Consider the following 23147-nt stretch of genomic DNA (forward strand, 5'->3'; position numbering starts at 1 on the left):
TGTTTGCCAGCAGGGGCCATCGGTCCCTGCCTTTTTGTTCGCCAGCAGGGGCCGATGCCCCCCTGCCCTTTGTGCGCGAGCCTATACCCTTGGTCGACAGGCCCGTGAAATCTTTGGAAGCTACATCGTAATGGGGACAGATCATTACAATTGTTGGTCTCCAGCGAGGAATTCCTAGTAAACGTGAGTCATCTGCTCGCATTGACTACATCCCTCTTTAGGCGGCAAGGCTCATTTGGCCCTGCCCCATCCTTTTTTTTCGAGTCATTTGGGACGGTTGGCCCCAGCCCTATGTATTGGAGAAGTCGAGTCTTTGCCTTGCTTTTGCTTTTGTCTGGGTGTGCATGTTAATATCTCATATTTGCAACTACGACGGATCCCACTCGCGCTCCGCGACCCGAGCCGCCAATCGTGTACGTCCGCAGACGTCAACAAGCTCGTAACCCTCCAAAGTAAGAAAAGATTGCATGGAAGACTTGGATAATTGAATTAAGTTTAATTAAACTAAAAAGCAACCATTAAATGAATATATATATATATATATTTATATACAAATATATATATATTTATATACGAGTATGCACTTCACTCAAGGATGCGGTTTCGCAATCCTTGCTCTTTACCTTCTATCAGTTTTTACTTGCTGTCACGCATCGCGTCGAGATTTAGCGTTGCACTTCTGCTTACTGCCTTTACCTTGCCGTCGCGCTCTGCGCCTAGGCTCTTGCTTTTGCATATGTGTTGGTATTGCCTTGCTATTGCAGATGACGCGCAGGTTCTTGCTCTTCGCGTATGCTTTAAAGGCATCATCGTGGAGGATGCAAGGAGCATTTACCACTCTCCCTCTAGCGACAAGAGTTTAGTCGGGAGCGAGCAAACTTTTTAGTGGGTGTTCTGTTGAGAAACCCGTATCCCGTCTATCGAGGCCAGTATCGAGTCATGCGAGACATGTAGATACCCCGATAGCGGATGTGATTCGAGATAATCACATGCATAATGTTGGCACAAGGTACTGCTGTTTCAAAAGATAAAGTAAAGTAGATAAACTTTACATCTTTGTGAAACACTCCTGTTGAGGCTTCTATTGAGGAGCTATACCCCCTTCATCCTAGAGTACTTGTAGTCGTGCACGACACGTCTAGTACTGCGATGATCGGATGAGACGGTCGTGCGACCTCGAACAGTGCTAAAGGCACAATGCTGTAATTCACATAAATGGCCTCACATTCGCCTTCACAGGCAAGATGCTCGAGTGGTTTGAAGACCACAGCATAGGATGAATCGTTAGTTAAGCAACCCCTAACGCACCCATTCGCTTCTGATTGCTCTGTCAAGAGAGAGGGCAGAGCGGTACAAAAACTCCAATGAGCAGGTTGTTAACAACCACCCTACGGGCAATGATCCGGCTTTCCCAGTCATTGGAGTTAGGGGAAAAGGGCTACAATAGTTAGCTCAACACTTCTGCAGAAGTTGGATGCATCTGTGGCACTGCTTTTCAACCTCTGGGGAATCCTCTCTCGGCTAAAGCCGTCCCCTTTGGAGCGGACTCAACTAGCTATTCGGGTTATTGAAAATACATAGAATAACAGACGCCCGAACTAGTCTCAGTTGTTTGTACGTTTTGCCTGCGCGTATCTGCATGCTAGTAATATGAGAACATAAAGTCTGTTCACATTGGTTGTTGGGTCGCAAGACTCGCTTGCACTACTGATTCGCTTGCTCTACTGATTCGCTTGCACTATCGATTCGCTTGCACTACTGACTCGCTTGCACTACTGACTCGCTTGCACTACTTACGCGGTTGCACTAGTTATCTGCGTGCATTGCTTACCTGTTTAACTGCATATCTGCTTTAAACTGCGTAACCTACTGAATTAAATTTACATAATTCAGTTCCTTGTAGTCTCTCTTGTGCACCTACTAGTTTTTTCGCGAAACTAACCCATTCTATGGGTACAGATGATGATTAGGTACACCACAAGCGATGGCGCGATGACAAGATGGCTTCAAGACGTCCTTCTTCCTGCTCTTAGCTCGCGTCTTGTTGTTTGAGTTTTTTGTAACGGTTTTTCCTTGGGATATCCGAATTTTGTACTATTTGGAGAACTTAAATGAAAGCGGTTCTTTTCCAAGTGTTTGCAAGTAACATGGGATGTGCGTTTTGGTCCTTTTAGCTAACGCGCCTAAAGTTGTCAACTTGCCTTTCTGAAATTAACAAAAGTATAGTCTTCCGCTGATTTCGTAAACCATCTCTGAGATGAAGGGATTCCTTTTTAGTCTCTTGTCTGTTTTTCTGAAAGGTTTGCAAGTTTGAAATTTTGGGGTGTTACAAAACAACACGAGGAAAAAAATTCATAGATTGAAAATTCATCAAGTGTTGTGAAAAGAAAGAGAGAGGACAAGTTGCAATGAGATGAGAAAGGGCCCACACACCTCACACAAGAGGCAAGAACACAACCCACAATAGGTGTAAACACAAGAGCCACTAAGGCCAAATAGAGAGAGCACACTTAAAATAAATAATTTATTAAAGAATAAAATGTACATAAAAATGCAACTTGTAGGGACAAGGGGTCCCTTATTTATACACAATACAAGAGGGCAAAGAGGCCAAAAAGAGCCGTTGGGAGGTCCCAATGACTCTAATGGTCCAATGATCCTAAATACATTCTAAAATAAAAAAATTAAAATAAATAAATATATTTATATATACAAACATATTCAAATATATGTATATGTGTGTGTATAACTATATATATATATATATATATATATATATATATCCAATACACGTCTTAACACATGTATCACAAAAGTATTGCTAAAGTATTCCTAATTATGAACCCTAGCCTTGTGTCTAGATGGCAGGGTAGCATTGTGAAGTTTACCAGTATGGTATGCCATAACAAAGGACTGAAGTATACAAATCTATCCGCTTGATAGTTCTAATGGTTCCTTCTCTAAAAAAAAGATAGTTTTAATGGTTCCTCTCAAGTTGTATATCTTGTTTAAGCCTAAACTGATGAAATAAGCAAAACCTCAATAGATGGCCACTAAGGGCTTCAATAAATCACAAACACAAAGTGGTTACTAATGGACCAAATACACTCCCAGAAAGGAGATACACAAGAACAAACACTTAGACAAACATTCATTTCAATAGAGAGAATGACCTTATTTATAGAGCCAAGCGACAACAAAAGGAAGCAGTCCAAATAGATGTTGGACTGCTTCCAACAATCATAAATATGTCCAACAGCGAGTTGGACTGCCCCAACAATCATAAATATGACTGTTGAGAACAGTCCACTATCCAACGGCTAGTTAGACTGCCCCAACAGTCATATTCACTGAAAAAAAAGAAAAAAGAAAAGCAACAAAATAAAACAAAACAGCCTCTACTAGGCTGTCCCTATCACAATAGTGGAAATGACCAAAATAACCCTGATATATATATATATATATATATATATATATATATATATATATATATATATATATATATATATATATATATATATATATATATATATATATATATATAAACACTCCCCCCTCAAACTTGCGGTGAGATCCCCGAAAGTTTGTTAAGAAGAAAAAAAAACACGGTAAAGAAAATGCTTTGGTAAAGAAATCTGCGATCTGAAATTAAGATAGTATATATGGCAAGTCAATAGTCCCCTTCAAGTATTCTTTCCGAACATAGTATCAATCCATCTCGATGTGCTTCGTTTGTTTATGAAATATATGATTGCTGGCTATATATATATATATATATAGGACTTTTGTTATGACAACATAGTTTTGAAGGTTTTGAGTCATTTACTCGTATATCTATAAGCAAAGACTTCAGCCACACGACCTTGGTTATTGTTGTTGCCATTGCCCTGTATTCAGCTTTCGTGGAGGACAACGATACCTTTTGTTATTTTTTACATCTTTAGGATATAAGGGAATCACTTAAGAATACGCAAAAATCCATAGTTGACTGTCGGTTATTGGGATATCCTCCCCAATCAAAATCAGTATACACAATAAGATTTAATGATGAAGAAAAAGATAAGAATATCCCTTTAGATATAATTTTTTTAATGTATCGAACTATTCTTAACACAACACTGATGTTGACCGAAGTTCGCGCATGTTGAAATTGAGTTGCTTAATGCACTACATGCGCAATATCCGGTATAGTGATATACAAATACATTAGTGATCTAATAGGTTGTCTATAAGGAGTTGGATCATCCAACAAGACTCCATATTCGGCTCTCATTTTGACATTGATCACTTATGGAGTATCAATGTATTTTTTATCTGTGATTTTTGAACGTGCAACTATATCAGTTGCAAACTTCATTTGGGACATGATGTACCCTCTTGGGGAATAGGCTACTTCAATACCTAAGAAATATTTCAAGAAACCAAGGTCGGTCATATCAAAATTTTTCTTAAGCATAAATTTAATTTCTTTAATTCCTTTCTTATCACTCCCAGTGATGATCATATCATCAATACATGAGCAAAATGACGAGCGTAGAACCTATAGATCTTACAAAAAGAGCAGTGTTAGTGTAACATAATTTAGACCCAAGATCTAACATAGCTCTACTAAACCGATCATACCAAGCTTTAGGGCCCTGATTAAGCCCATATACAACTTTACGAAGGTGGAGAACTATACTTTTCTCAATACTTAGACCAGGGTAAGGATCCATGTAGACTTTTTCATTTAAATTACCATTTATAAAGGCATTCTTAACATCTAATTGATATATAGGCCAATTTCTGATGGATGCTACAACAACTAGAGTCCTAACAGTGGTCATACATGCTACTAGGGCAAAGGTCTCCTCATAATTTATACCATATTCTTGAAAATACCCTTTCACAACTAACTTAGCTTTGTATATTTCTAGTGATCCATCACTATTTGTTTTAATTTTAAAAACCCACCTACATCCTATAGTCTTCTTTCCCTTAGGAAGATGTTGGATTTCTCAAGTATTGACTTTTTGTAATGGTTCTAATTCTAAATTCATAGCATCGACCCACTCTTTTGTGTCTTTGACTTCCCTATAGCTTGATGGTTCATGTGTGAATGAATATCTAAAAGACACGCTCTATAATTGAGAGAAAAGGATTCATAGAATACAAACCTATTTGGGGGTTCTAGAGGGACGAGTTCTCCTGGGACTATGTTCCTCTATTTTAAGTGTTTGACTATATTTATCAAGTGCACATGGATGCTCCCTATCATTTCGACTAATATAATGTAAAATTTCATGAGTAGGTTCTCTATCAACACTTTGATCATTGTGCAACTCCACATTATCATAAACATCATCAACATGCTCACTAGAAACATCAATTTCAACATTGCTATTTTGATTATGCAATAAATCAAACAAGAAAACATATTCAGTTTCATCCTTAGATTCTTGAAGATCAAATCCTTTTTCATTTTCAAGAAAATTGGCATTTCTAGAAACATAAAGTTTATCATTCTTTAAGTCATAACACTGATAGCCTTTTTTATTATCGACATATCCAAGAAACATACATTCAATAGCTTTTGGGTAGAGTTTGTCATGTTTTTCAATAAGAAGAAAATACTTGCATCCAAAAACCCTTAATCTTTCTAAATCTGGGTTAACTTTAAAAGGTTTTTAAATTGGAGATTTATTTTCTAAAATTTGAGAAGGCATTCTATTTATTAAATACACTGCGGTGAGAGTGGCTTCGGCCCAAATTTTTTTTGGAACTTCTTTTGAAATAATCAAGGTTCTAGTTGTTTCAATAATATGGCGATGCTTTCTTTCGGCAATGATGAAACTTTTTCAATAAAGTATTTTAAAATAATATTTTTAGTAAAAACGTTTGTGCAAACCTTGCATCAAATCATAAAAATCGGCTCGCACGAGTGGTGGAGTCCGGGTCGATCTCAGGGAACGGGAAAAATACTTTGTATTCCATAAATAACTAAGCTACTCTTTATTGCCTTGAAAAATAAAAGAATTAATTAACTAAATGATAGTGCGCCCCCCTGCGGAGGGCTTAAACAAATAAATAAATGGTTTTATTACAGACCCAATGAATTAAATAAATAAATTCTAATCTAAAATAAAAGAAAAGGTCTTCAGTGCTCGAGCTTCTACTCTCTTTTTTGTTGCTTGAATATTAACTTATGTTCCTTTTTTCTTCTTTGAGGGCTCTCTGAGGGGCTTGAAGGGCCTTTTGAGGGGACCTCAGAGGGCTCTTCGAGAGCTCGTTTTAGGGCTCATCATACGTCTGAATGCTCTCCTGTAAAAATAAAAATACGAAACACAAAAACACAGAAGAAAACTACACAGAAATCACATGTTAGTATGAAGAAAAATCACAAAAACATGAAATAAACTAACATGACAAACTACACTACAAGACAAAATAACATAACTAACTCTATAACTAACATGAATCAAATTATGAAACAAACTAACTACAAGACAAATAAGCATAACAAACTAACTAAAGCACCCTATGAATTAATCTAATCAATTTGAAACATATACTTGACTAAACGATCTAATTAATTAATAATGAACTAACTACCAAACTAAATAAGTAAGAACGTTAATGAATGACAAAAAAACTTAATCTAATGACTAAAAGACATTAATTGAAACTAACTAGCAAGTTATATTAAACTAAGAAACGAAGACCGCACACATATAAGATGCCTCAACATGCAAAGGCTCGATGTGCGTTCTGATCATTTGCTGATTTTGATTCGGAGATTACGCTGGGCTGGCTGCTAAGGAAGCTGTCCAAGGGCTGGTTGTAAACTGATCAGGCATACACTCTATGCCGATCTGCTACAGACCTGAAAAGAAAGGAAGTCACAGTTTATGTGCTGCTCGGGTTGCACCTTCGGGCTCGAAAAAAATATGGCAGCAAGCCTCGATTGGTTCATATGATAATCACGTCTGATCTGCGTGATCAAGAGATCATGCATGTAAGATTAAATGCGTTGGATCTGAGCCAACTCGATCTCCGAGATCGAATGCCGTGCTCTGGATAGGCTAAACAAACAATTTATTTCTTTAAAAAAAAATTATAAACCGATCCACAACCTAGTCCGTTTGATCGGTACACACCGAGTATCTCTGATTGCGGCAAATAATAAAAACAAATATATAATAAAAACGACTAACGCTATGCTACGCTACATTACTTCTTCAGAAAACGATAATCAATAAACTACCTAAGATGCAATATGCTGAAAATAAAATAAGACAAAAAGTCAAATCATGCTATATGCGATGTGAGTATGATAAAAAAATTAAAAAACAATGCATGCCATGATCCTAAAAACTACAGAAAAGGGGGAGAAGAAGTTTACCTTGCGGCTTACCTCCGACGGAAGGGTTGAGAGAAAGAAGATGGCCTTTCCACTTGTTGCACACGCCTCCTCGACGAATAAAGAACGAAGATACCGATGATGAAAGGGTTTAGAAGAAGAGAAGAAGAGAAGAAGAGGAAGAAGAAAGGAAGAACAGGGAAGGAACCGGTAGGAAGAGAGAAGGGAAAGAGAGAGAGAGAGAGGAGAAAGAGAGGCAGAGGAGGGGGCGTGAACTCCAGACGGGAAAAAACGTCCCCTCTTTCTCAAAAACAACTATTTATAGTCTTCTAATTAGGTTTTCAGAAAATCTTTCAAAAAGAGTCCGTAAAATTTTCAATATTTCAAAAGACCTCTTTCTAAAAATATTTTCTAAAAACTTAATTAGTTTTATTAAATTACTCCAAAAAGGCTCAATTTGCTCAAATTACAGTTTTGATAAAAATCATGAAAACCTTCGCGAACAAGCATTTTTAAATGATTATCACACATGATCATGCATGAAAATGTATGAAATTATGCATAAAAATTATGCATGATCAAGCAACACCATTTTGTTAAGGGGTTCTAGGACAAAAGGTTTGGTGTACGATGTCATGGGTTTTTAAATAATTTTGAAATTCATTTAAGAGGAATTCTCCTCCTAAATTGGAGCGGAGGGTTTTGATATTGGTCTTAATTTGGTTTTTAACTAGGTTATGAAACTTTTTAAAACGTGAGAATTCATCGGATTTGAATCTAAGGAAGCAAATCCAAGTGTGCCTACTATAGTCATCTATAAAAGTAACATAATATGAGAATCCACCTTTTGATATAACGGGAGCCGGATCCCATACATCCGAATGCACTAATTCAAATGATTCATTAGACAAAGACGTTCTAGATCCAAAAGAGAGCATTTTCATTTTACCAAGTATACAGTCATTACAAGTGAAATCCTTTTCCTTACAATATTTTTCCAAAACAAAAAAAGAAATAATTTTGATGTACTTGGTTGTCCTAATCTTTTATGCCAAAGATCTAAATCAATTGAAACTAACAAGGAGATGAGTCTTCTAGGAGGAAGCGGATGATCACAAAAAAAAAGAAGCTTAATAAAAAAAATTCAAATTACAAGAGCCCAATGCTCTGATACAATGAAATGAAATAAGCAAAACTACAACAGATGGTCACTAAAGGCTACAAGAAATCACAAACACAAAATGGTCACTAATGAACCAAATGCACTCCCACAAAGGAGATACACAAGAAGACTTCACAAGAGAGCCAAAAGTAAAAAATATGATTGTATTAATTCACAAAATGCTTATACAAGCATTCATTATAATAGAGAGAATGCCCCTTTTTATAGAGCCAAGCAACAACAAAGGGAGGCAGTCCAACTAGCAGTTGGACCCAAGGTTGTTAAATGCGATGAGGCGAAGCGAGGCGTTGAGCCTGCGCTTCGCCTCTGAGGCGTACGCCTCTCACAACTGGAATGGAAGTGAAGCGGTGGGAGGGGAGGCAGTAAGAGAAGGACCACCCGCCCAGCTGGTACGAAAGCGAGGGATATGCCGGTCGTCCGGTGGTCGGAGAAGACTGAGCAGCAGCTGCAGCACAACAACTCCGGTGGTCGGTGGTCACAACTGGTCGGAGGTTGATGAGGGGCGCATCACAGCAACGCCTCAGTACCTTCAGCGTGCGCCTCGCCTCTGAGGCGTACGCTTCAGGTACTGAGGCGTACGCCTCTCACAACACTGGTTGGACCGCCTCCAACAATCATAAATATGACTGTTGGGAACAGTCCAACCACTAGTTGAACTGTCCGAACAGTCATATTGACTGAAAAGCAAAAAATAAAAAATAGAAAAACAACAAAACAGAAAAACAGCAAAACAAGACAAAACAACCTCTACTAGGTGTTATGAAATCTGCATAAAAACAAAACAAGAACCTCAAAGGGCTTACAATAAGATAAACACAAAGTGCACATGCACAAGTTCACTAAGGGACAATACAAAGTACAACATAGGCAATACAAACAACCACTATGGGCAATACCATGTATTGAGGCACAAGAGCAAGAACAATAATATAAAAATAATAATATTTCATTCATAATAACACTCACAAGGAGTTAGAAACTTAGAATGCTTAGGAAAGCATTAGATACATGGTAGGGAAGAACCCTATTTATAAGCAACAAAGGAGAGCAAAGGGAGTAGCCCAACGTCTAGTTGGGCTAGCCCCCAACGGTCATATTTATGACCGTTGGGACTAGCCCAACGTCTACTTGGGCTGTCCCAACAGCCATATTTTAAATAAAATATAAAAAAAAGAAATAACAAAAAAAATACACAAAAAAATATTCAGCCCCTAATGGGCTGACCCCTGTTACAATGTAAAATGACTGAAATACCCTTGATGGGTATTTCAGTTTACATACAAAATGAATATATATATATATATATATATATATATATATATATATATATATATATATATATTATACAATACACTTTAACACTCCCCCTCAAACTTACGCTATGATATACCGAATGTTTGAAAAAACAAAAAGAAACAAAAAGAATCTTCTCCAAATGCTGGCATCGGTTACCTCCATCTTCATGATGCGTCAACAATAAAATTTCTTTCTCAACCCATAGCATCTTTACGATCCTGCAAAGAGAAACAAAACAAAGGTTCCAACTACATAAAAGAAGATATTAAAAAATTTCAAAACAAATATATGTATTTTGAATAAGAATAAAATTCAAGTGGAATTTTCAAACAAAATAATAATAATTTTAAGATTTTAGAAACATTTGACAATCATTAAGAAAGATAAGAGGAGCGTACCTTAAAGATAAATTTTTATGAAATCAAATTTAGACAATCATAAACCCAAAATCAACATAATTTTCAAAAAAACATAAATATTCATCATAAGAGAATTTGATCACTAAGTGTCATTTAAATTATCAAGAAGAGATAAATAATCATGCATAAATAATATTTCAAAGTTTTAGAAAAGCACTTCAAGTGAAATAATATCATCATTTATACTAAGTGAACATATGATAACATGCATATAAAATATAACAATTCAAAAGAGCCCTCATGAAAAGAGTAGTTAATTAAATTCATGCATACAACAATGTGAACAAGATAATCGATATGAAACATATATATATATATATATATATATATATATATATATATATATATATATATATCCAATCATGCAATTAAAGCATATTTAATGCACATAATAAATGAATGAGAGCAATCTCATAAATCACATAAAGCACACCCGAATAGGGTTCACTCATAAAAAAAACAAGAGGTTCACTCACACAATCCAAAATGGGTTCAAGCACAAAGGGCCAACCAACAATATTTAAAATAAATATTTTTATCAATAAAATGCATGAAATTTTATCAATAAACATTTTTCCATAAAAGGGCAAAAGAGTAGTAAACGTTTAAAAATTTTATAGAGATTTTAAAAATCCCACATAACAAAAGGAATGATATTTGCAAATCTCAACACCAATTTGCTCACCACACGCAACCACCGCTTTGACCTCCAACTCAAAAAACCTTAAATTTCAAGTGTATCAGTGCATAGGCTAAGAGATCAATCACAATGCCAGTTATGGGCTTAACACACAAAAAGTGTGAATAAACAAGGATCACTTATGGTCAAATACCAGTTACAACCGCAAGATGTGCATATCCCTCACCTTACAAATGAATGTAAAACTGAAAACATCATAACAAGTGCACATAACTCACCACAACCATGGTTGTAAAATTGATAAAAAAATCTCTTATCCAATAAAAAGGTCACTCAAATAGGAGGAAAGAGTGGAGAAAGCAAGATAGGCAAATATACTGTAACGAAGATAAATTGATGCCAATAAGCAAGAAGATTTGAAAAACAATATTCAAATCAAAGCAATAAATTTTGCAATAATATGAGATATAATCCATAAGGACAAAAAATGGTCACAATAATAACAATAGAGCCATCAATTAACAAAAATCGATACGAGCATCCAATAAACAATAAAGGCCAAATAAACAATTGTGTGATACAACTCACTCATAGAACTAGAGGTTAATCAATTGTTAGTCAAAGCCAAGACAAGTATCAACACAACATCTATAAATTTGGCAATCTATACTGACCAGAAGATAGAGGTGCACACATAACTCACCTCAGTAACTAACTCTAGCTCCACAACATTGAGGTGCACAAAAAAAAGAGTGATACAATACACTCATAGAACCAGAGGTCAATCAACTGTCGGTTAGAGCCAAAACATATGGCAATCTATACTTATAAGATGACAGAGGTGCACACATAACTCACTTCAACAACTAACTCTGGTTCCACAACAAAGAAGTTCATACAACTCACCTCGATAAGGCCAAACAAATAATAATGGATGTATCAAAAGAAAAGTGATGAACTAACAAAGTCATATAAAGAGGCAAATAGAAAATCCTTGAAATATACATTCCATGGAACAAGAACCGCTTGGACAAAAATTTTAAATCAAGTAAAAGCATGAAAAAAATGCAATCATATGACAAGATAAAATGTCCACCAATGAGTCTTTAAGAAGAATGTCTATCAATAAATACAAAATTGACAAGGACAAAAGTGAACCACAAAAGGTACACTTACAAACGATCTAAGGAGCCTTCAATCATGAACTAAAATGTCCACCAATATTTAAGTGGACAAGCACAAAGAAATGTTCTCTAAGGAACACACACTAACAAGACCGACCAACGGATACACACACGAAGGCTCATAATTTTTAAAAATAATATTTTATTGAATATCACAAGTATGCAAAAAATCCTAACACTTAAATCCCATGAAAAAACATCTAAGATAATGTTCATTAAAGAGTTATATCACAATCACAAGGGCCACTAAAGGACCAACAAACGAGCACATAATAACATAAATATTTTTTTAAATTTGTTTACAATGCATATGAATTCATAAACCTCATAGAGGAGTTTAACATAAATTCCTCAAGGCTGAGAGCATAATACCCATAAAAAACAAGTTATACATAAAGAAATCCTACTCAAAACCTTATGCACAAATAAACAAACTCATTCATCAATGGGTATGAAAAGACTATCATAAATGCACAAAGATCAAGAGTACACAAGTTAAACAAAATCTCATAAGATCACACAAAACCATTATTAAAATAAATACTTCAAATCATTTTAAGTTATTTGGCAATAAAGAAACAACACTAATATGAGTTCATCAATGTCCAATATATGGATAAAAAACCCAATAAATTTGAAATCATACATAATGACATGTTTTGATACTTATAACCACGAAATGTTCAAATAAAGTATCTACGTGTCAAGAACACATAAAATAAAAAATAAAAACATTAGATCACACATTTACACATTAAAAGGATTTATAAAAGCATTCACATTCATAAATATTGTTTCACAAAATCCTTATAAAAGCATTTTAATAAATTAGCACAAATATGAATACAATTTCAATCTAACAACAAGTTTGGAAATTTTTTAACAAATAACCCCATATACCCAAGGGATTTCAAGAAAAACCAATCGTTTACTAATAAACAAAAACAACGGAAATTTCAAAAAGTGGGTTTTAAGAAATAAGAAATAATTTTTACATATAAGAAAAATTAGTGTTTTTCTCATGTATAAAGCATGAGATAGACAACTTCAAAAGATAATTATATATATAAAGTTTTAAGATACATACCGGGTCAAGATTTTTCTTGAATCCAAGCTATACATCGATCACAATTTCTTCATGAATCATGAACTCGAACCAAAGAATCTCAACACCTGAAAAAGCAAAATACCAAGAACTTTTTCTTGTCTTTGATACCATGTAATAAAATATGCGAAAAAACAAAACAAGAACCTCAAAGGGCTTATAATAACATAAACACAAAGGGCACATCCACAAGTCCACTAAAGGACAATACAAAGTGCCAACATAGGCAATACAAACAGCCACTATGGGCAATACCATGCATTAAGGCACAAGATCAAGAACAACAATATAAAAACAATAACACTCACAATTAGTTAGAATGCTCAGGAAAGCATTAGATACAAGGTTGGGAAGAACCCTATTTGTAAGCAACAAAGGAGAGGAAAGGGGGCCATCCAACTAGAGAATGGGCTAGCCCCCAACGGTCATAAATATGGCTGTTGGGACAAGCCCAACGTCTAGTTGAGCTGTCCCGACAATCATATTTTAAATAAAAAATACAGGGAAAGAATATTCAGCCCCTAATGGGCCGACCCCTATTACAATTTGAAATGACTGAAATACCCCTGATAGGTATTTCAGTTTACATACAAAATGAATATTTATATATATGTATGTATTCACATATATATCGACCTATATATATAAATATATATTATACAACACACTTTAACACTAGGCTAACCCTATTACAGTAGAAGAATTGACCAAAATATCCTTGATATATATATATATATATATATATATATATATATATATATATATATATATATATATATATATATATATATATATATATAAAATCGTATTTTAACATGAACAACTTGCTCTTGAGAAACTGAGATGAGGCTTAGGTAGTCATTAGGTCAGAACATCATCATCAACATGATTTCAGCTATGATATACTAACTTTTAACTTCTTTTGCTTCAATTCTTTAGAGAATGGTAACCAATTCGGTGGTTTTTCCATCATGCAACAACAGATTTGCTATCAAAATTACACATTTGTTTTACAAAAGTCAGTGGATATCAATATTCATTCTTAGACAATTCGTTGGGCTTTGGTGTGTCTTGGCCAACATGTCAAAAGGCAAGATAGAATTTGTTAGTCACAAGCAGAACTCAGATCCCAGAGAACATATTTTTTTTAATGCTTCGGTTATGATTACTTTTCCATGCAAAACATGGTGCATCAACAATATATGTTTAGGTTGGGTTAGTGCTTTCCGTCCAGCATCTTGATCGTTTGTTTGTCAGCTGAGTATGCACTCATTAAATGTCCACATTAGCGCAGTCAATGGGTCGGATCAGGCTGGGTCAGGGTTGACCCTAACCCCCTCACCCCCCCCCCCCCGTATAAGTAACTATCAGATTTGAGTTTGTCTTCGGGTAGCTACTGGGTCAGACATGAAGGAAACCATACCGGCCCATATGTTTTCCTCAAATTCTCAAACCTGAACCCTTGATTTGCTCACTAACGTGTGTGATCATTGTTTGGTTGGATACTTGGATTATTTTGTTGGACTTTGGTTTGCAACATACTTATATACATAGTGGGAAGCCTCAATGTTTCATGCAAAGGAGTTGAGGGTTGGAGTCCCACTGTTGACAGATTATTTTTTCAAATGATATTTGGATCTGGCTTGCTTTTCCACTGGGTTGGGTATCCGATCCAGGTTCTTGTTAAGCTGATCATGCCCAGACCCAAACCTGAACGGATTTGAACAAACCAACCCAAATCGAACTAATTTTCTTTTTTTTTTCCGGGTCTTCATCTTTCTTACCAAATACTGAATTATGGATCTGGGATGGGTGCGTGGCGGACCTCAGATCTAGCCAATTAGCAGCCCTAGTCCATGCTAATAGGCTGATTTTTTTTCAGTTATTTAATCCTTTATCATTGTGTATTTACTAATATTTTTTCATGTTTTATGAGCTCCATAACTAACAGCATTATTTTGTTAGTTTAGGAAGATTATTAACACTGTAATAGTTTTAGCAGTATTTTTATTGAAACAATCTTTTGCATGCTATGTCAATAACATTTTTTCAACAGAATATTCCCCAAATTATTCATCTGCATTTTCTTGCTTATTAGGATGTTAAAGGTCCACAAACTGTCGCATTCAATTTGCCAAATGATGAACGGATAGTGAAAGAGAGAGGAACATCGATGGTCATTCTCAAAAATGTCTCAGAAGCAAAGTAACTTTATTTTTATTTTATCCAAAATATGAAGCAATGCTGCTTGTATATCATAATTATATCATTGCTGATTATGTTGTCTTTTGCAATCAGGTTCACCCACATTCTTAAACCTATTGCTGAAATATGTATCTCGGAGGAGCAGAAACACTATGTTGATTTTGAGCCCTTCTTTACTCACACGATATGCCATGAATGCTGCCATGGAATTGGGCCTCATTCAATTAAGGGCCCAACTGGTAAAGAGTCAACTGTGAGATTGGTATGAAACTGATCTGATTTTGCCCATTTTTACAGCAGTGGTAACATTTGATATAGCAGTCAATCACATTTGTTTGAAATGTCCATTAATATTCATTTTTTGCCGATCGTGGATTCATTAATTGAATTATCTATATAAGTTTGGATGAGACTTGGATCATTTATCAGTTAAAGTTTTCCTTTTTCACAATATAAATGATCTATCAAATTACATCATTTATAAAACTTCCCTGAGATCTTCCTTAAAAGAATAAATCAACTATTTCACCTTTCTTGAGAACTTAAGGTGCTCTAGTTTTTCTCCAGATCTTGTTATCAATCACAGCCATTTTACATTTTCTATAAAGCTGATTAATTTATTCCTCTTTTATTTATTATGTGCTATGTATTCAAAAGCGCTAGGTGGTGCCTACTCGGTAGATCCCTAAAAGGACTAGTCGGTACCCCAATTAAAAAATAAAAAACATACAAAATATGCATAAAATATGTTTAATTCTTTTGGTAATAAGATGTTTTCATCAGGCAAGTACATACATAATTTCACACGCTTTCACAAAATATATAAAACTAGAATATATATATATATATACATATATATATATATGTATATATATTCAATTATTCATAACATATTTAGTATAATCAACAAAATATGCTTTCAGCCTTTCACAGAAAAACTGATTGTAACACACACACATATATTACTCATAGCATAATCCAAATATGTATATATATTTATTTATTTACTTATACACAAAAAAAAGTCATACTTTCTGCCTTTCACATAAAACATCACAGAAGCACAGTAACACATACATACATAACTATCATATTACATAATCAGTAATACTAATCATGCTTTCAGGCTTTTATAGAAAAAATTACAATATCTCACACATATATACGAACAAAAAGCACGCGCACACACGTGCGCACACACACACACACATATATCACTCTCAGCCTTTAACAGAAAAATTCTCCAGACAAATTAGCACACACATATATAAAAAACATAATCATTTAAAATTAACCCCTTCCCTCCATATGCTTTTTTTTAATTATAGTAATAAAAATGACTAAACTTCCCTTGCACCTAGGCAAGGGTTGCTTAGTTGCTGACTAGGTGCCCCAATCGAAGCCTAGTTGGGAAAATTCGTACCTTTTAAGATACCCACCTAGGAATTGCAAAGCCTAGGTGTTTCACTTATGCCTAGGTGGACTAGCCGGCACTTTTGACTACATAGGTTATGTGTTTTCAAAATTTATTGATTCTCTTGATCAGTCCGGTGGATTTTGTTTAGCTCCCGCTATGTTAGGTTTGGTTCCATGCATATCTGCTCACATTGGTAGGAGTTATTCAAAATTGTTTAACCCCAAGGATTCTATGAGCTTCTAAGCTCACAAGCAGCATTAAACATGCTTGGCCATGTGCTCCAGGCTGATGGCTTAGGTTTCTTGGTGATGCTATAAGCACCAAGTGTGATGGACTCATGGACAAGATTCCCTTGAGTTGCCATACGCCCTAGGCTGGTAAGAACACTTGACATGCTTTGGGGCTCATATCAGACTGTGTTTTGTTGTGTCATGGGCCTAGTACCGTCTCCCTGAGTTACAACATTCTAAGCAGTGCAAGTTGTTTCTGCCATCCATGGCCCAATCTGAATGCTCTTTTTTCTTGGTGTTGACTCCTGATAGCAGCAAGCTTTTGCCTCTCCCTTGAGCTCCAGTACTGATGGCAGCTCTTTTATACCTGCCATGGCAAGAGCCTGGTGATGTTTGCATCTTGTCTAAAACAACCACTGCTTATATCTGCAGTTGAGCGCTGCATGTATCAGATTTGATCTGTTAAATGGTCCAATATAAGGCTGGATTAGGATCCATTACTGTATACATATCTGACCCTGTTTTGTGTCCTGAATTGAAGATAATTTATTTTAACTTTTATATGGAAAGCATGGGCACATGTTCAGAATACTTGTTTCCCTTGAAAAGTTTATGCCTGGTACTGTACTCTGATCACTATAAACATGCATCATGAATCAATGTCAATGGAATCTATCTAATATGTCACTATTACCTACATTAAATAGGTCTACGACATAATTTCAGTAGCAGACATACTGGTAGTCTATTAGAGGACTCCACATTAGAACTTTGAAAGATAACATAGTTAATTTTAGTATTGAACCCACATGTTTATCCAATAGTTATGCTTTACGTAATAAATTTGAACAAAAAGAAAAGTCTGTAACTGTTGAAGGGAAATATCTCTCTCTGATGCCTATTTATTTACCAGTTCAAAAAGATTTGATCTCTTTGAATAATATGTTTTTGATACTTCTAAACTTTCCTCTAATGGAACTGCCTCAGTATACACTTTATTCATTTCTACTTGACAAATGTTTATTGTTGTTTAGCATCTCCAAAACCATTCTCTGTTCATAGATTTGCCTCTAGTATAGTTTCTTTGATTTCAACTTTCTATTATTTTTCTTCACTCCATTGCCTAAATGATATGGTTGTCTTAAAGGAGCTTCAAGAACTTCACTCAGCTTTAGAAGAGGCAAAAGCAGATATTGTTGGACTTTGGGCTCTTAAGTTTCTGATTGATCAGGTGCGAGTTGAATTTCATTGTGCATGATGTTCTTTGGTTATATGCTAGTTTTCATGTTATGCTGGCCAAGTTCTTAAATAAGACATTTGATCTTCTGATGGCATGCTTTTAATTTATCTTTGTTTTTTTTTTTGGTTCTTTTCTTTGAAATGAACTTTTCATTGTTTTCTTTCTAAACTAATGTTGAATGCCTTGCATAAAAATGTGGAATGTTGTAGCATATCTCCTTCGTGGTATTGCTATTCCTGAGTACTCCATCAAGTAGAATTTGATACTACACCTATGGAGTCAACATAAAAAAATCTGGCAGTTTAATCCAAAGTTGCCAATCGAGGAAGCGGAAGCGGGAAGCAGAAGCAAGAAGCGAGACACTTCTAAAATTTTAGGAAGCGGAAACCGCTAAACGACTCAGAAGCAAATCGGGAATCGTCTCAGAAGCGAGAAGAGAAGCTAACCAGAAGTGACCTAGCAATTGAACCAAGATTTGAAAGGAAACAAAGAGGGAAGTGACCCAGGATTCGAGTAGAAAGCGAATAGGAATTGAACAAGAAGCGAAAATGTAATTATATGTATTTTAATTTACCAAAATATAAAATTTATGTTTTCATGGACAAAATAAAACATGAGTTGATAACATTAAAGTTGATCTATTAATATCAAAACTAAATCATATATGCAAGTGCAACCATTTAACAAATGCATCTTGTTTCAAGCATTTAATAATTAATACATCCAAAAAAATTCATGTTTTAGAATCGTGTAAAACATATAGCAACGAGTCAAGAACACATTTTGCAGCCTATGTAATTTGCACAAATAAATCCTGCTGACTTTTACAATTTGCACAAATAAATGCTTCTAAGAATGGATAACAACAAAATTCATGTTTCAGAAAAATTTCAGTGCAACAAAATTCATGTTTCAGAAAAATTTCTCCATGGTATGCTATAACATATCCTGTGAACCAGCACAAGTAGGAAAAAAAAAAGAATTTTAAGCATCAAAATCATTCAACTCATTCAAATGCATAATTGGTACCCACCATCATCGGAAATCCAACTATTCGACTTGTGAAATGCAAAAGGGCATGCAGTTCATGTATCACAGGACCAATAAATAGTAACAAAATGAAATTTAACATAGCAAAATCCAAGAACATATTAACCACAAATCCAAGCAAAATGCAAAATCACATAGCAAAATTGGAACCACATTGAGAAAGAGTGATTCAAATTTCAACCGCACCCACTACAAGTAGACAGAAAAAAAAAACAGCAGTCAAGAAAATTTCAAACACACCCAAGAAAACACACCCAAGAAAACACACACACACACACACACACACACACAGAGAGAGAGAGAGAGAGAGAGAGAGAGAGAGAGAGAGAGAGAGAGAGAGAGAGAGAGAGAGAGAGAGAGAGAGAGAGAGAGAGCATACCTGATCCCCATAGTTGTCGGAGCCGGAGATCGTCGGGGTTGCCAAAGCAATGTCGAAGTTGCCGGAGAATGATAGAAAGATCACTCACAAACCCTAAAAACTCAAAAAACCCTCCCCCTTTCTCTCCCTTTTCCTTTTAACAAAAATTTCCATGAAGGACAATTTTGCCCTTTCAAAAACATTAACTTCTTTTTTCTTTTTTTGATAAAAAGCAATTACGTAAGGAGCAAAATTGTTTGAGCCCCAAAATACAAGGAAACATGATTCCTAGAGTTGGGAATCAGTTTCCATCAAAAGAGAAGATTGATTCCCATTTAAAAAAGGCGCTTCCCCTAATGTTTCGGAAGCGCCGTGTTCGTTTCGTGCTTCCAAAACACGTTTCGGTGAAGCACACTTCCCCATGTCTATGGACGCTTCCGGTAACCCTAGTGTAATCTTTGAATGCATCAAAAGAATTTAGCTCTTCTTTGCTTTTCAATTAATACTCTAAACCTCTCTCAACCACCATAACAGTAATTTAAACTTTCAACAATTAACATTTCCAGTCTTCAATCTGATGTCTTTTTTAACAAATCCTTCAACTGAAAAATGCTTCCCATGATATGTGGGAAGAAACCAATCTGTAATAATACATTTTTTACTAAATAAGAAAAGCTTTGGATTGTTTCTTTTTCTTTTTCAAATAACAAGGTTTGTATTGTTTTAATTAGGTCAAGAATGGTTTTATCTGGACTCATGCTTGAAATTGGTTGGTGGGCTCGATGCACATCTACTATTCTGGTTAACTGGGTGGTTGAAATAAAATGAAGTTTCCTCCATGGAGCAAACCTAATGTTGTGATTGGTAAGATTTGACTTAATTCACAAAAAAGATGCGGTCAAGGATCCCATCTTCTATTGTTTGCTTATGGCCCAGGGAGATCTTGTCATTATTAAGGTGTAAATAAAACAATTTCAATCGTCTGTGCAATTTAAGTAACACATTCAACATGTTCTAAAAAAACTAACATTCAACAAATGCTCTATTATTAAGAGCTAGCAAAACAGAACAAAAATATATGTAGTAAAAATCTACCAAGAAGGTTGATGGGATGATATTATGGTTAAGATTAAAGAGCTTATGGTGGAACCATGTAATAAATTTAGTACGGAGGCTCTATTGTGAAACAAGATGGTTAGGGATGGCAGTGGACCGGGGCAGGGGACAAGGTCTCCACCCCCGCCCCGTTTCAAAATCCGAACCTCCATTCCACGGGGATGGATTTTAACCTCCATCCCCGTTTCATGTCCTCCATCCCCAGTCCAAATGGGGGCGAGGCGGGGCCCCGTTTCCCCTTAGTCTATAGTCATCCCTTAAAGGATTGGGGACGGGGCAGGGCAGGGCTAGGCGGGGATGGGGCGGGGCGGGGCGGGGCGGGGCGGGAAGCGTAAGTCCATCCCCGCACATGGATAGATTTTAACCTTCATCCCCGCCTCCATCCCTGTTTCATGCCCTTCATCCCCGGTCCAAACAGGGCGAGGCGGGGCCCGTTGTCCCCCGATCCACTGCCATCCCTAAAGATGATGGGTTTGATGAATAGTATCACTAATAAGTTGGTTCTCATGGATGATAGAGACAAACTAGTGAAATGTGGTGTGGTAAGTGTGAAGAGACTTACAAATAATCAAGTTTTCAAATAACTTGATAATACATACATTCACCGAATATGCTAGAACAAAAATAGCATATAAATGCTTCACGACACAAATGTAAAAGAGTGCATAAAAAGCACTTCAATCTCAATATACTTGAGAGTTAAAACCCTATGCAAAAACACACTTTACAATGGGTACAAATGGCCCTTATTTATAGAGTACATGCTCACTTGAGATAGCTGTTGGCTATGTCACATGGGTGCGGGTGCAGGGATTCGGCACTTCCAAAAAACCCGGGTGCGGCAGGGGCAAAAATAATATATATATATATATATATATATATATATATATATATATATATATATATATATATATATATATATATATATATATATATATATATGCGACGCGGGTTTTTTCAAATTTCATCTTATATACAGCTGCACACACCCATTTCGTCAGGAGAACAGTGGAAATCCTTTACTAAAAAAACCATCATTATCATTTATTATGGAGAGAGAAAATCCTTTACGAAAAAGGATTGAAAAGCAGCTGCTGTCAGCTGTCATTTATTGTGGAGAGAGAAAATCCTTTACGAAATTGAAAAAGCAGGAGCAGCAGCTGCTGTCATTTATTGTGGAGAGAGAAAATCCTTTACGAAATTGAAAAGGCAGGAGCAACAGCTGTTGTCATTTATTGTGGAGAGAGAAAATCTTTTACGAAATTGAAAAGGCAGCTGCTGTCAGTAGAATTTTTTTTTTAAAAAATTTCGCAGCCCATTTCGTAGGGCAAAATTTTTTTTTTTTAAAAAATCCAAACAAAAATGGACCGAAATGATCCTGGGTGCGGTCAATGCACCCAGGATTGGGTTGACCGCACCCGGTGCCGCACCCGCATCCGCATCCGCGTCGAGTCGCGTCGACGCGAGTGTGGTACCCTGCTAGCCGAATCCCTGTGATATAGGCTGTTGGGCTACTCCCAACGGCTCGACTCTAATTAGAGCCATTGGGAACAACCCAACAACTTAGTCAATAGTCAAATATTGACTGTACATAGACAGTCAGCCAGACTGTACGGTGACAGTCGACTAGTGACTGTTAGGGAAAAGACAAAAAAGAAGAGAAATAAATAAAGAAAAATAAATAAAACAAAAATACAGGAAAAATAAAGATTACAAAGATATACATATATACTTTAAATATATATTTATATACATACTCTTGTATTACGAAGAGTATGTATATATATATTCAGGTATATACATATATATGTTATTTTCTAATAGTTTCTCTCAAACTTATGGTGAAATCACTGAAAGTTTGTTAAGTAAAAAGTTGAATCTTGGTGAGCACAGTGCCTTGGTGAAGAAATCAACAAGTTGATATTCTGATGTCACATAGAGAAGATCAATAGTCTTCTTTAAATATTATTCACGAACGAAATGACAGTCCATCACTATATGCTTAGTTCTTTCATAAAAAGTATGATTTCGAGCAATGTATATAGAGCTCTTTTTGTCACAGCACAATCTTGTAGGATTCTGAAGATGAATTCCCATATATGAAATTAGTTGCTTGAGCCACACGATTTCTATGGTAGTAGTCGCCATTGCTCTATATTCAGCTTCTGTAGATGATAAAGACACCTTTTGTTGGTTCTTGCACCTCCATGTAATCAAGGATTCACCTAGAAACACACAAAAGCCAGTTGTTGATATCCTATTATTTGGATCCCCTCCCCAATCAGCATCAGAGTATGCAATAAGATCTAAGGAGGAAGAAGAGGATAAAAAAACTCCCTTATTTATTGTGCCTCTAATGTATTTG

General features: G+C 35.7%; 1 protein-coding gene across 1 annotated transcript in view; it reads left to right on the top strand.

The window, feature by feature from the left end:
• NUDT3 (nudix hydrolase homolog 3) overlaps positions 1 to 23147 on the top strand; it is a 100632-nt gene that overhangs the window by 67102 nt on the left and 10383 nt on the right. The window contains exons 15-17 of the mRNA XM_090006860.1: positions 15265 to 15371; positions 15465 to 15633; positions 18166 to 18249. Coding sequence (XP_089862986.1) covers positions 15265 to 15371; positions 15465 to 15633; positions 18166 to 18249 — 360 coding nt within the window. The remainder of the gene's footprint in view (positions 1 to 15264; positions 15372 to 15464; positions 15634 to 18165; positions 18250 to 23147) is intronic.

This window comes from Nuphar pumila, chromosome 5 (assembly GCF_984573655.1).
Source record: "Nuphar pumila chromosome 5, dmNupPumi1.hap1.1, whole genome shotgun sequence".
NCBI classification, from domain to species: domain Eukaryota; kingdom Viridiplantae; phylum Streptophyta; class Magnoliopsida; order Nymphaeales; family Nymphaeaceae; genus Nuphar; species Nuphar pumila.